Here is a 15,846-nt window from a genome sequence, read left to right as displayed (position 1 = left end):
ATTTGAAAACAGATAGCGTTACGAAATTATGGAGGGAATCGTCCATGATGGGAACAGGGTTAGTTTAAAAAAAAAAAGAAAATAAAATATACTAGCTTTTATTCATAACAATCATTTTACAAAATCTCTTACGTTTTAGGCACACTACAAATAAATAGATGACGCTAAAATGATTACACTTAAATACATATCAACGGTTATAAAATAGCTAATTTATATAGCTGTACACTTTCTCAAAACCCAAAGGTTGGTAAACATCTAAATTGAAACTTATAGATTCTAAAAATGATTATTTAGTTTTCCCATTTATACTTTTTACACTATCATTGGGCAGTTTTTTTTATTTATTTTCTATGTATATGCAATAAATATTTTTAATGATTTATGAAAAAAAAATCTATGAAAATATGCAGTGTTTTTTACACTGGCGTATTTGTCATGTGACAACAATATTTAGATACTACAGGTGGCCTCGTAGAGCGACAAAAAGTAACCATTAATTTTTGTGGTACTTATTTGAAAAATTGCAATATTTTTAATTTGATTAATAAGTTATAATAATAAATCGCTCAGTCAGGGAACTCGTGGATAGTCCCTGGAATATTATTTTCTTAAAACTTGAAAGACAATGATTTAGTCAATGTCCGGGTAATATTACTGGGCAGAAGATAAAAATTTCCCTTTTTGTAAAACCTGTTGAACAAATTGAAGAAACTTAACAACGATTATATTGTTTTATAAATTAGGACATAGATACAAATGATAATTTTCCACTACTCGCAGTCGGATAAAGTAATTCTAACCCTTTCCACGCCACAAGATTTATCGCAAAAGATGTCTTAAAAATGCCAATTTTAATTTTAACGACTCGAAATTTATTTGTTACACAATTTTTGTTTTTCTCTTAATTGATTTACTGAGATACAGGCATGGTTAATGCTATATTCTCCTTAAATTTCGTTTTACACAAATACCAGATCACGAGGTAAAAAGGGCTACATTTGTTTGTAAATACAAGTATAAACGCGCACACAACGCACCTTTATCTCGGACATTTCGAAACAACAAACGATCCGTGAACACCGAGACACTAAAAATAGGTACGTCACGTGCGCGTAAACAATGGAACGCAAAATTTTTAAAATCGTCTACATCTGTTCGAACGCTGAAAGGGTTATTATTCTGCCGTGGTATAACTAAAATACATCTGACATCAGGATTTTCACCTTTTTTACCAGTAGAATAAGAAAAAAAAAATCTCTTTCGATCTGTATATACGACTTTTTGGTACCTTTAAGTCATAAATATGTGTTCTCATTGATGAATGGCATCAGTTTAATTACCGAATTTTTAACGTTTTACTTAAAACAAGAATTTGGCAGATAACGGCATTTTAGTTATACCAGGGCAGTATTTACATATACATATATATATATATATTTAGATACCCGATATATCTAATCGACGGTGGCGTCGGGGTGCCTCTCGAGCAGCATGGCGACGCCCTGGCCGCCCGCCGCGCACGCCGAGATGAGCCCCACGCGCCCGTCCTCGCGCACGAGCCGGTGCGCCGTGTGCATCGCCAGCCGCACCTGACACATCGCACGATTGCATAGAAAGAAACAAAGAAAAAATCGTTTATTTGGTTAAAAATTAAATTAAAAAATTAAAAATTTGTTTATTTTCTCTCCACATAGGTGAATTATAGGTAAGTACAGACTTCTGTTGTAAAACTAATAGTGGAGAGAACTGGTGCTTGAGCTAGGTAGGATTAAACCTAAATATAAATTGGAATCAGTGAATTTTAAATTACATTCATGCACCAAAAATAGTTGCATTAGTTTGACACTCGGCGTGTGCCGTGCGGTTCCCGGCACCATTGCAAAAAAAGAAGACCTCTCCATCTTTTTCCCACGGATGTCGTAAAAGTCGTTTAAGACTAAGAATAAGCTTATTAACTTTGAGTTTTTTTTTTGATGATTGGCTTGCAGCCTGTTATAATTTGAATCCAAATTCTATCATTAAGTCAAACATAACATCTGAACAGGCTTCGTGCAGCTAAGTCATAAGCCTTTTCAAGACTGTTGGCTCTGTCAACCCCGCAAGGGATATAGACGTGTTTATATAAATTAATAATAGAATAAACTTACCCCGGTGGCAGCGAAGGGGTGCCCAATAGAGAGCGATCCGCCCCACGCGTTCCACTTCTTCAAGTCGGGAGCGCCAACCTTAAGAAAAATATATGAATATTACACAAAATATTGTTAGGTTCAAATAATCTTTAAAAATATAAATTCATTGTTTCTTATTCTTGTGCTAACTTATATGTTTAAACATACATACATATAGTATAGTCACTTATTTGATTCAGTCTGAAAAATACTAAAATATCACGTTCAGCCGTATGGCTTAATGACCGGTGGCGGCTAGCCCATCACCTAAAAGAAGAATCCCATGTTATTAAGCCTTTCCCTGAGGCTAAGATTGACTAGGAACCTTTCACTATGAAGATCTTATCTCATCATGAAGCCAAACAGCTCAACAGTGGCCTTTCAGTCTTTACAAGACTGTTGGCTTTGTCTTCCCCGCAAGGGGTATGATTATATGTATGTACCAAGTTGAGTGTTCACCAATACTAATTTACGTTATGGTCAAATTTGGTCAAAATTCTTTCTATGTTTAAAAGAGTAACAATAAATAAGAAAGTAATATTTTAATACATTACCTTAGATTTGCGGCCGAGGTAAGTCTGCGCGAACCAGTCGGAGTCCAAAGCCTTCAGGTTGCTCAGGATTTGACCCTGTCGGAAATACATACATACATAAAATCAAGCCTCTTTCCCGGAGGGGTAGGCAGAGACCACCTCTCTCCACTTGCCACGATCTCTGCACACTTCCTTCGCTTCATCCACATTCAGAACTCTCTTCATGCAAGCTCGGCGGTTTCGGGTACTTTTGACCTGACCCTTTACCAGGACGGAAATACCTTGTTTATTAATTAATATTTCCACTGACGTTTATTTGTTTTAAATTATTATTTTTAACATTTTCTTCAAAACGTCAAAGTACAAGCATCAAAAAAAACAATTATGGTATGTAGTTTTAGTATATTCATAGAAGTTAGAATGAGACTAATGTATTTTTAAAACTGGTATACAAAGATTTTTAGCACTCCCCCTCTTAGGGGGCGATACAGGGGGTCGCCATTTATATTTTTGAGTACCTAATTTCACGCAGACAAAATCGCGGGCAACAGCTATTAAACATATAAATAAATATACACCGGAAAAATTACACAGATTGAGTTGGGCTCGAATTGAATTCAAGATTCATGTTACGAGATACTAACTCAACGATACTATATTTTATAATAAATACTTAAAGACCTAGGACAAGATCAGAAAAAGTTCATTTCCCTCATCATTCCCTGGCAGGGATTCGAACCCGGGACCTGCATTATTTACAAGACTGTTGCCTTTGTCTACCCCACGAGGGATATAAACGTGACTTTAAATATGTATGAATGTTCAAAGGATTTTACCGCGAAAGCCTCGTGTATCTCCCAGGTGTCGATGTCCCCGACCTGGAGCCCCGCTTTTTCCAGGATCTTGGGGATGCCGTACGCGGGGCCCAGGAGGAGCTGGTCGATGGGGTCCTGAAATAAAATTTATATATTTATATATACATATATATATATATTGCATGTTTGCATCAAGTGTCAGTGGTTCCCGGCACCAATAAAAAAAGATAAGGACCACTCCTTCTCTTTCCCATGGCTTTAGTAAAAGGCGACTAAGGGATAGGCTTATAAAATTGGGATTCCTCTTTTGGGCGATGGGCTAGCAACCTGTCACTATTTGAATCTCAATTCTATCATTAAGCCAAACAGCTGAACGTGGCCTATTAGTCTTTTCAAGACTGCTGGCTCTGTCTATCCGGCAAAGAACATAGACGTGATTTTTGTATTTTATTGTTGTATTTAATCTTACAAAAGTTATGTACTTTCTTACACATATTCGTGAAATGTAATCTAGTTACTACAAATTATAAGTTATTATACAAGTATTATACAAGTCCCCCTATTTTATATGTACGAATGTATGCACTAATCTCGAAAAGCCCTTGATTGAAATGTTGGAAACACGGTTTTCTGAGAAAGTTTTATATCTATAAATGTCACCTGTACAAAGCCGGGGTGGGTCGATAGTTAAATAATATTTTTATGTGTATATGATTGCGTATGACAAGTAGACTGCGTAATAAGACTATATGTTACCTGAGCGACGTAAGTGAAGTCCCTGAGGTAGGCCTTCGGTTTGAGGCCCAATTCCTTGGCTTTGGCTTCAGACATCACTAGGCAGGCGGACGCGCCGTCAGTCTGAGGGAAAAAATAATATATATTAATTACATAGGCTGTTTGTAAAGTGTTTTATTTATTATTAAATTAAATAACCCGTACTTTACATACATACATATAATTGCGACTTTATCGGATAGGCAGACAGAACTAACAGTCTCGCATGGACTGACTAAACATGTAATTATTTTTAAAGGCAATTGGTTAGCAACCTATCAGTATCTTATTCTCAATTCCACTATGAAGCCATCCTCTTTGAGACTGGTGGCTTTTTCTACCCCGCTAGGTATAAATACCCGATTAATGTATGTATTTAGTCACAATTGAACATTAAATGGTGGCAGCGGTGGGATTAGTAATCTGAAAAATCAAGTCAAGAGATAATATAAAAGTTTTCTCCGCAATATGAAACTGCGTCATTTGACCATGATCCTGAATTAGGTGATTCAGAGCATCAGTTAGCTCTTAAACTAATGTACGTAACTTCGAACATAGTCATTGGTACATGTCTGAGATGGGATTTGAACCGACATCTTGATTACGCACTACGACGTAATACATTGAGATCCACTTTCGAACGGACGAACGAATTTGTTTAATTCGGACACTTTTTCAGCGGATTTGTGGGTACTTAGGTATAGATTGTAACTTGAATGTTACAAAAGAAATAATAAAATATATAAGGGACAGATTACACAGATTGAGTTAGGCTCCAAGTATGTTAGCAGTTAGACTTGTGTTACGAGATAACTAACTCAACGGTACTTTACTTCATAATACATACTTATTATATAGATGACGTCAACCAATGTTGTGAAACCAAAAGATAAGACAATTATTAAGTGATATGAAGTGTCCCATAACAATGAATAAACATTTTGAATTTGAATTTGATAAACATCCAGGACCCAGAACAGAAAAAAGACATTTAAATAATATTGTTACTTACCAAGAACGAAGCGTTAGCGGCGGTGACAGTGCCGTGCGGTTTGACGAACGCCGGCTTGAGCTTGGCGAGCTGCTCGGGCGTCGACACGCGGATGCCGTTGTCCTTGTCCACCAGCCCGTCTTTGCCGTCCACTGCCGTCACATTACATTTAAGATAGGACTATCAAATAATTAAATACAGGTATTTATAAACACTAGCCCAAAATTCCGAACTAACTAGTGTACTATTTATTTATTTACATACATATGGTCACGTCTATATCCCTTGCGGGGCGGACAGAGCTAACAGTCTTGAAAAGACCGAATGGCCACGTTCAGCTATTTTGCTTAGTGATGGAATTGAGATTCAAATAGTGACAGGTTGTTAGCACATCGCCTAAAAAGAATCCAAATTTGTAAGGTTATCCCTTAGTCGCCTTATACGACATCCATGGGGAAAGAGATGGAGTGGTCCTATTCTTTTTTGTATTGGTGCCGGGAACCACATTGATTTAAACTTAATTCCAGAAAATACAAATGTATAGCACAATTGGCGGACTTAATGCTAGAGGCATCATCTACCAGTCAACCATTGGGTTTGACAGAGAACTTTAAGTGGGGTCGGCACAGTACGTTAGTTTTTTTCAATTACTTCTGTCACTTGCCATCTCACTGGTCACTCTCCCTACTCATAATCATTAATGTTCTTGATTTGTCAAGTATATATATTATATACAGTCTAGTCAGTAAAACTATAGTGCCCGTTGGAATTGCGAACCTGCATTCTTTTGTAGGTGGCGCTAAATTCGTCGCTTTTGAAGGTGGTGCGATTTTCGTTGCTTTATTGTAGATTGTAGGTGGCGTTAGATTCGTCGCTTTTGAAGGTGGTGCTATTTTCGTTGCTTTATTGTAGATTGTAGGTGGCGTTAGATTCGTCGCTTTTTGAAGGTGGTGCGATTTTCGTTGCTTTATTGTAAATTGTAGGTGGCGTTAGATTCGTCGCTTTTTGAAGGTGGTGCTATTTTCGTTGCTTTATTGTAGATTGTAGGTGGCGTTAGATTCGTCGCTTTTTGAAGGTGGTGCTATTTTCGACGCTTTATTGTAGATGGCGTTAAATTAGTCGCTTTTTGTAGATGGCGCCTAAATAACGCGGGCGACGCTGCTGCTAAAAGCTAGTATGACATTAAAAATATCCATCGTCTTTCTAAAAAGACCGACTTCTGAAGATCAATAATATTATTAATGATAGCTCAATTTATATGCCAAAAAACGTTTTTCACTCTCTCATTAAATTAGCTATTTAAAAAGCGACTCACCCTTGACAGGATTAAGGTCGGTGAAATATACCACCTGTTGCGCCTTCACAGCATGGTGTGGGACCTTAGTGGGTAATATTATCCCTGTTCTATAGCATTACATAATTACATCTCTTACATTGTCCCCCCGGGGGGTAGGCAGAGGTAGTTCGCGCCACGATCCCTGCACACTTTTCTCGCTTCATCCACATTCGTCACTTTGTACATATCCTGCCGGTTTAGGGTACTCTTGACCTGACTTTTCTTAAGGCTCATTAAATGGTGTCTAACTGTGTAGCCGGAGCGATGATTCAGCTTCTTGATATATCAAGCATATAGATTCTTCAGGCTAGGTGTCATGCCTGGGGAACCGCGCGACAGACGATGTTGTGTCGGAGGTTGTATATATAGCTCCAATCCGTGAAATCTTTGCTTGCGCGATTTAGGTTTTTCGCTGTTTTTGACTGATAGCGTCGCGTGATTTAATTTTTTATTTTTGTGACTTGTGGCGTATAGACTTCGCCGCAGTATATATATATATATATATATAAAATATAAATATATATATACACTGCGGCGAAGTCTATACGCCACAAGTCAATATATATATCTATATATATATATATATATATATATATATATATATACATGTATTTAAAAAGCGACTCACCCTTGACAGGAATGAGGTCGGTGAAGTAGCCCGCCTGCTGCGCCTTCGCGGCCAGCGTGTGGGACCTCAGCGCGTACTCGTCCTGCTCCTGGCGGGAGGCGCCGAATGCAGCCGCTAGTCGGTCCGCGCTGTGACCCATGGTCTCCCCGCTCGAGAATTCCGCTACCGCCGGCAGCTGAGAGGGAAAACGGATTTATTTATTAAATATTTTCATAAATTCTTATAGATAATCACGTCTATATATCTTGCGGGGTTGACAGAGCTAACGGTTTTGCTAAAAAGATTGGCCTTCATGAAAGAATTGAGATTCAAATAGTGACAGGTTAGCAACCTGTCACTATTCTTCAAAAACTACTGGTTTGAATTAAAAAAATCTTTTTGCGTTGAATAGACCGTTTGTCGAGGAAGAAAGAGAAAAATAACATCACGCTGCAACTATAAGGAGCAAAGAATTATAATGGTATATTTGAGAGAAAAAAAACGGGGAAAATTATTCATCCTTAAAGGCTTCAATGATGCCCAACATAACTATTCCACGCGGACGAAGTTGCGGGCACAGCTATCATATATATATATTTAATAAGATTTTGTTTTACCGAAATCCTCGAGATCAAAGCAATCTGGCCTTATTGTCACTACGTTTCGCCTTAATCTCTTAACTTACAAATCATTTCACACAAAAACCTAAAAAAAAAGCTAATATAATTAAGATAATTAGTACCATTACAACTCACCTCAGGAGCAAAGAAGTCCGGCCTGATAGTCGCGATGAGGGAGAGCCTCTGCGCGGGCGTCTTTGCTCTGTTCAGCTTCAGCAGCAGAGATCTCATCTTGCGCGAGTGCCTGATGGGCACATCCGACATGAACTCCACTCCGCCGGCCACTATGACGTCGTACGCGCCGGCTGCGATCATGCCGATACCTGGAGATGTAAGGTTTATGTACAGCGCCATCTATGTGAATTTGTATGTACTTTTATGTTCAATTCAAAATCTTTATTCGAATCGTAGAGTACATGAATTACAGTTACTGCTTATAAATATGTACAATATTTTGTTGGGCTGCCCTTTGTTGGAGCATCGCAATATTAAAATAATATGGAACGGCGCGACGAGCAGGTTTATAACTGCTATTATGATGAACATAACAATAATAAAGGAATATCGTATTATGTTTGGAGTTAATATTTATAAGTTATTCAAAATAAATATAAAAAAAATGGTGTCAATATTTATATCGTTTAAAAACTCGTCCAGAATAATACAGCATTACTACTTTTATTAGTTACACCGTTCTTTCTTCCAGACCAGAAGTCTAATTTCTGTATGGGGCGAAAATATTTGCTTACAATCCTATCAGAGCGCGCCATTTAAACCCCCGAACTGAACTGTCCGCTTGTACTACCATTATGAGCGAGATAGCAGGAGACATTTTGTTTTTGGATTTTAAGTTTGATGCATTTGCAATAAGATTGTTTTTTAATAAGTTTTCTGCGCCGTCGAACATTGCCAAAGCGAATTAAAAACGTGGTAGTATTGTAGCGATAGCGGATGGACAAGTTGGTACCATGTACATAGGTACCAATGACTATTTTGAGCCTCGAACGGACCCCAAGCCCCGAAGTACGTCAGCAAATTTGAATTATTTGCTTCGCTACCATGGTCACTTCTAGACATAGAAGATATCTATGCATACAAATATTATAAAACTGAAGAGTTTGTTTGAACGCGCTAATCTCAGGAACTACTGGTTCGAATTGAAAATTATTTTTGTGTTGAATAGACCATTTATCGAGGAAGGCTTTAGGTTATATAACATTACGCTGCAACTATCAGGTGCTAAGAAATAATGGAAAATGTGAAAAAAAAATCGGGGAAAATTATTCATCCTTGAGGGCTTCAATGATGCCCAAAATAACTATTCCACGCGGACGAAGGCGCGTAGGTGATAATATCAAACACTTACCAGTAGTAATAGCTTGGTTGGACGATATGCAAGCCATGGTGACAGTGTGCGCGGGAGTGCGGTCGCTGAACCCGGCCGCCAGCGCCGCCTCGCGCCCGATGTTGGAAGTCTTCACCTCTTGGATCACCGTGCCGTATATGATGTAGTCGATAATCTCTTTGTCGATGCCAGTTTTTTGAAGGAGACCCCTGGAATTTTGTATAAGGGAATTAGTGCATGGGATATAACATTAAAATTTTGAAAATGTTTTTTTTTTATTTATTAATTAATTTATGTTGACAAAATGTGATTATTACAATTTCTAAACTAAACTAATAATAAATCTACCTAAATAAAAAAAAAAAACAACAAACTAAAATATAAATAAATTATTTAGGTTTGGATTTTAATTAAAATAAATTTAGGCAATAATTTGATATGAAACAGAGGTTCCAAACGCAAAAAATTCTCTCTCACAAAATGTTCTAGTGGGTTGCCTGGATAATGCGATAAGGCCGCCTTTTGTACATTACCTCAATACACATTTGTTGATTACATACATAATTAACTGTAATAACAAGGGTGAATGTGCAATGTGTATGTATTTATCACGAACAATGTTGACATAAAGGGTATTCTATCTATGACACAGTTACATACATACATACATAAAATCACGCCTATTTCCCGGAGGGGTAGGCAGAGACTACCTCTTTCCACATGCCACGATCTCTGCATACTTCCTTCGCTTCATCCACATTCACAACTCTCTTCATGCAAGCTCGGTGGTTTCGGGTACTCTATGACACAGTTTCCCAAAAATTTGTATTGACTTTATACATCCCTTTTATTTATTTAAATTATAAACAATGTCTGCAATTAAACTCACAACAAAGCGTGTCTGGCGAGTTCATGAGGCATCATCTTCTGGTAGTCGGTGAAGGACACCAGGAACGGAGTGCGGACTCCATCGACCAGCACTATGTTCTTCCCGGTACGGTCTGGCAGAGTCTTCTTCTGCTGGAGGGCCGCTCCGACACTGAGGGCGCGCCTTGCTGTGTCTGTAAAGAAATTTAAATGTTAAACATGATTTTTTTCTTGTGGTGGCTGTTTTCCATATCAAAAATATTTAAGAAAAAAACTGTACATACATAAATAGTCATGTCTACGTCCCTTTCGGGGTAGACAGAGTAAACATAGTCGTGGAAACACTGTTCACACAAAGGCATGTTCAGCTGTATGCTTCAAATGATGGAATTGAGATTTAAATAGTGACAGGTTGCAATTGCAAGCCATCGCCTACAATAATTCTAAGTATTTTATTAGTCTTTGCCTTAGTCGCCTTTAGTTTGGAGTGGCCCTATTCTATAGTGTCACGAACAAAACGGCACTTCGGAAATTGTCTTTTGAAATGTACAGTGAAAAATATTTCAATAGGTATCGCATGAAATTTTATTTGTAGAATAGCGAATACAAAATATCTCTTTCCTGAATTAAAAGTTTGTAACTTTTTTGTAGCTAAGCAGCAACAGGATAGAAAGAAGAAAAGAGAATAATAAGGAGTGAAAAGATTAATATGCTAGCTCCGCTAGTCGAACGCCGATAAAAATTACAGGAAAACATAGACGCTAGGCTAATGATGCATGGATTCAACTAAATTTTTTTCCTGTGCAAATGTAACCCTTGGTGCGTTATGCAATCACATCTTGTAAGCGTTTTAGATATTACGCGAAAACTAAAAAATACTTATAAGTTAAAAATTTATTACAAAAAAAATGCGGAGCAGTAATTGCCGGCACCAAAACATTTTTTGTTGTCATTAAATAAAAGTTCCATGCTGTCGAGATAAGGATTCCAAAGTTCAACAAGAATAATAAATCGATATATTTTCTACAACACGCAGGCAATTTGGTTAACAAAAATATAAACCTACTAGAGGCCGCCCACCACTTCGTCCGCATGGAAACCCGCAGGAACTCTGGGATAAAAAGTAGCCTATGGGTCTTAAGCTGCCTGCATACCGAATTTCATCGTAATCGGTTCAGTAGTTTTTGCGTGAAACAGTAACAAACATCCATACTGACATCAGAGTATAATTTTAATCTTTGTTCTGTTCCTAATAATGTATAAGTTCCATTCTCAAAGATAATTTCTATAAATATACCTAAACATATATTTATACTTTGCATTTCACCAAAATTAGCAGTCACTCTGCGTTATTCGTTCTAAAATTCTGTTTATTCATACCAAAATTAACTTACCTGCTCCGTTGTTGCCCTATTTGGAAATACCCCACTTTGGTCCAACCTATTGATCAACTTTTAAAAAATAAAATTGAATTAATACTCAACATAAGTTTTGGCGAAGAGGCATGGACCCAAGCCTCCCTTCCAATTAGGAATGGAGGCTTAGGAATCCGAAAAATTTCTTGTGTAGCCCTGCCGGCTTTCTTGTCCTCTATCCACAGCACATCTAATCTCGTAGGTAATATTCTTAAGGTCCCTGCGACTACAAACTACGAGATTGCGTGCTTGGATGAGGCCACAAATGCCTGGCTAACCGGACCGAGTCCAAATCTTCCCTCCAAGCTACAAAGCCAAAGGGCCTGGGATTCCATTTCTTCTAATTTTATTTTCAGTTCTCTTTTAGAAAATTCCTTTAGCAGAGATAGGGCTAGACTATTAGCCGTGTCCAGACCAGAGTCCGGACATTGGCTTCATGCCTATCCATCTCCTGCTTTAGGAACTTTTCTAAATCCCCTAACTCTTCGCGTGGCTGTCGGTCTCAGAGTCGGGGCTGAAGTCTGTGTGGACCACAGCTGTGCCTCTTGTGGGGTTTCTGTTGATCGCCTAGGTCACCATGGTCTTGCCTGCTCCTCGGGTGCCGGCCGCCAATCCCGCCATGCTGCTCTCAATGACATCCTGAGACGGGCGCTTGTCAGCGCCGACGTCCCCGTGGCCCTTGAGCCCCAGATCGTGCGAGACGATGGCAAGCGCCCCGACGGGATGTCATTGATACCCTGGCGCATGGGTCGCGCGCTGGTCTGGGATGCCACTTGCGCAGATACGCTGGCGGCGTCCTACCTCCCTGCGACCAGTAAACAGGCTGGTGCGGCGGCGGACGCCCGGGAGCGCTTCAAGACCAATAAATACAGTTGTCTTGGCACCCAGTACGAGTTCGTACCGTTTGGTGTCGAGACACTTGGTCCTTGGGGCAAGGGCGCGCGGGAGCTCCACAAGGCGCTCAGCAAACGCCTGAGGGAGGCAACAGGAGACCCTCGCGCGGGCAGCTTTCTTGCGCAGCGTATTGCTATTGCAATACAGCGCGGGAATGCTGCCTGCGTGATGGGAACCCTTCCTAGGGGTCAAAATTTAAACAATAATGTTTTTGGCTTGTAATTTAGAATAGTTTTTTTTTTTATTATAAAATAATTAATATTAGTTTAAATTATTTAATTAGGTATATTTATTATTAGTACTTTTCTGATTAATTATAAACAATTGTATGTAATATTTATAAACCAATAAAAAAGTAAGTACTTTGCATTTTATTTTATATATACTGCGCCAATCGCCTTACTATTTTAATTTCCTCTCACCCTAAGGTTGACTGGAAGAGATTGCTTTAGCGCTAAGTCCGCCTTTGTACCTCATTACCTGTGTTTTATTTTTTTTCTATTTTTCTTTTTCTTATGGTGCAATAAAGTGTCTGTCTATCTATCAATAATTTCTAATCTGTTCTTAATTTGTGGACAGTGTAATTGCAATTATTAACATTTTGTAAAGTAATTTTAGTTTAAGACTTGTCTTATATGATACTGTTGTTTATTATCCTTAATGAAAAAAAATATAGGCATACCGCCTCCAGCCTACTGAAGAAGCAGGCCAAAGAAATTCTGACTAAAAAAACTGAGGATGACGAAACCTGGATAAAGAAGTCGGAATTCCTATGGGACCCTACGCTCTGAAGCATAATGGTGGAGGGTGCATCAGGAGCATGCATAAAAGAGAGAACAATACCCTTCTACATTCATACATAAGTCCGCCTTTGTACCATCTATATCTGCTTTGTGTTGTTTTGTATGTTTTCTCTTATGGTGCAATAAAGAGTTTTATCTATCTATCTACATTCTATCCAAACTCAAAAATTTTATTCATTATTATGGGATACTTCATATCTCTTAATAATTGTCATATCTTTTGGTTTCACAACATTGGTTGACGTCAAATAAATTACTTAAAACTAAGTTTACTGCCGCACAGGTAACAAACTGCACGACAGCATTTTCTTTAACAACGTCAACTTCACAACTATCCAAACTTAGTATAAAAATGTGGACGAGTGAATACATTGTTCAGATTAATTGAAATATATGAAATTTAAATAATAAAAAAAAAAATTTTGGATTATATTTTTATGGACTATAATTTTATTATAATAATAAAAACTCTTTATTGCACCAAGATACCATGATTTACAGAATTATGTGTAACTATACCTTACATATGTAGATGAAAGCACAAAACAGTGAGGAGAGGTTGTCAGAGAAGGAGATGGGCAGATAGTATATGGCATACTGCAGTTATCTTGTGGGTGAGACTCACAAGGGACTAGAAAAAGTGGAAAGATCTGGAGGAGGTCTTTGTGTCTGAAGGACACGCTGATAGAGACTGATGCCTTTTATTGTAACAGTTGTATATGTGTATTTGTAAATCTGTATGACGGGAAAAAAGGCTTTTGAATTGAGTGTACCTATACAGTTCATCTTGTACAAAGGCTGCCTTATTGCTAAAGCAATTTCTTACAGTAACTATTTGAATCTCAATTCTATCATTAAGCCAAATTGTTGAACATGGCCTTTCAGCCTTTTGATGACTGTTGGCTCTGTCTACCTTGAGGGGATACAGATGTGATTATATGTTATGTTAATTGTACTTTTAAGTTACAACTGACCTTAAAGATATAACATAACCATCAAGCATACAAGATAACTGATAATTAAAAAACTAATAAGGAATCTTAATTCTAACTGTAAAAACCATCAGGAATAAGAGTACTCTTTGTAATACAGTTCTATTTTTTATTCAATGATAATTTAATTATTTATTTATTTTTTCAAAACATTTATGTAAGGAAAATAATAACTTGATTTGTATAACAATAAAATATCCTAATAATATTATAAATTTGGTAGTTTGAAAGAATGACTCACACATTCTCTTTCACACCAAAAACTATGTAACAGATTTTAGAGAGAGTTAAGTAGTATTGGAATGACATAATAAGAGCTACTAAATAAAACAGCAATAAAGTTAAATAAAAAGTATTGGGTTTGTATTGATGATAAAAAGTTATTTGATTTAGAATAATTTTAAATTAATATAAAATAATTCATGGCCATATAGCTAAAAATGTAATAAAAAAAAATATATTGATTTAGTTTAAATGTTTAAACTTTATGATTTGGACTTTCAACCAAATATTACATAAATTATAAATTTATACCTATAAGAATCCAATTCCATTAAAATATTTTTTATCACATTCTGAAATATATGCTAAGCATAAAAACATAGATATATAGGTACCTAGATATCAAAAAAAATAAAAATCTGAAATAAACAGGAAACAAATTTGGGGGTTATGTACATTTTTAATATAATTTGGCCTTTTTAATTATTATGTAAGTGATGTACTTGCCAGATAAGGATGATAAATTTATTTGTAATATTGGAAGAGATCCATTAAATTAATAAATATTTGTACCAATGCCAACTCAACAGAAGTCCAAAGTTTACTTGAAAAATATGAATATTTTTTACAAGAAAAATTAAAGACTTCGGTATGTTAGTTATATTCTGTCGACTTCAAAATATTGTTAATTGAACAATTGGCAAATACACATCGTTAATTGTACTAATTTTACAGTAATATACGAAAAATGAGGCTTACCAAACTTAGCGGTTGTGGAATGTACTTTAAGGAAGGTTTTAGCTACTTGAGAAGCCATCTTTGCTTTTTCGTGCTAATAGGATGTAACTGGCCACTAAAAACTTAACTGCAACAGTAGATCCTATTTTTTAAAATAGAATCTACGAGTTAAAACTTTATGAAAACTGCGATGAAAACTAATTGAAGCTGGACTATGACCTCTTTATATGTGACAGTTGGATAGCAGTGCTGCCAGTGCAGAAGTCTTTGATTGCTGACGTTTTTATTTTTGTTGCCAGAACATTATTAATTTTTTTCTGAGATAATAATAATTATGTATTAGTGATTAGTATGGGATGGGACGGTATGTAACTAACTGGCGGCAAGAAATGATCGAATAATTAATATACAAGTCAACGTGTAAAATTTATTTCATTTTTTAATATATAACTAGGTACATTATGTTTTATTTTCAACAAATGAATGAACTTTTATTTGAGGGTAGGTAAATTATAGTACGTAGGTAGGTACTTAACAATTGATCCATTTCTTTCTTTCCACCGTTGATTTAAGCCACGTGAATAATTAATAAGCATATTGAGCACATGAAATTAAAATAGGTGAGTCTTTTACCATTAATATTTTAAATAGGCTACTATTATAGGCGTGGGTAATATTATTTGCGATGATGATTTAAATTAGCTTTTCTTCTTTGGAATGAAA

At 36.8% G+C, this 15,846-nt stretch overlaps 1 protein-coding gene across 1 annotated transcript; it reads right to left on the bottom strand.

The window, feature by feature from the left end:
* Positions 1-82: 82 nt before the first annotated feature.
* Positions 83-15,380, bottom strand: LOC106135778 (trifunctional enzyme subunit beta, mitochondrial). Its single transcript, XM_060951324.1, has 11 exons — positions 15,145-15,380; positions 10,082-10,253; positions 9,214-9,401; positions 7,983-8,170; positions 7,249-7,423; positions 5,306-5,436; positions 4,276-4,377; positions 3,541-3,654; positions 2,726-2,800; positions 2,151-2,228; positions 83-1,592 (listed from the first exon to the last, which is right to left on the bottom strand). The coding sequence occupies exons 1-11, from the start codon at positions 15,200-15,202 to the stop codon at positions 1,458-1,460; spliced, it is 1,416 nt and encodes a 471-aa protein (XP_060807307.1). The 5' UTR covers positions 15,203-15,380; the 3' UTR covers positions 83-1,457.
* Positions 15,381-15,846: the final 466 nt, after the last annotated feature.

This window comes from Amyelois transitella, chromosome 24 (assembly GCF_032362555.1).
Source record: "Amyelois transitella isolate CPQ chromosome 24, ilAmyTran1.1, whole genome shotgun sequence".
Taxonomy (NCBI): Eukaryota; Metazoa; Arthropoda; class Insecta; order Lepidoptera; family Pyralidae; genus Amyelois; species Amyelois transitella.
This window is presented reverse-complemented; position numbering and strand designations above follow the sequence as displayed.

Bases quoted from the DNA above. Each gene is read 5' to 3' on its own strand.
- LOC106135778 (XM_060951324.1), bottom strand. From the start codon at position 15,202: ATGGCTTCTCAAGTAGCTAAAACCTTCCTTAAAGTACATTCCACAACC. The intron at 4,378-5,305 runs GTAAGTAACAAT...TTTTTCCCTCAG, and splicing joins CCGCTAACGCTTCGTTCTTG to ACTGACGGCGCGTCCGCCTG. The intron at 3,655-4,275 runs GTAACATATAGT...ATTTTATTTCAG, and splicing joins ACTTCACTTACGTCGCTCAG to GACCCCATCGACCAGCTCCT.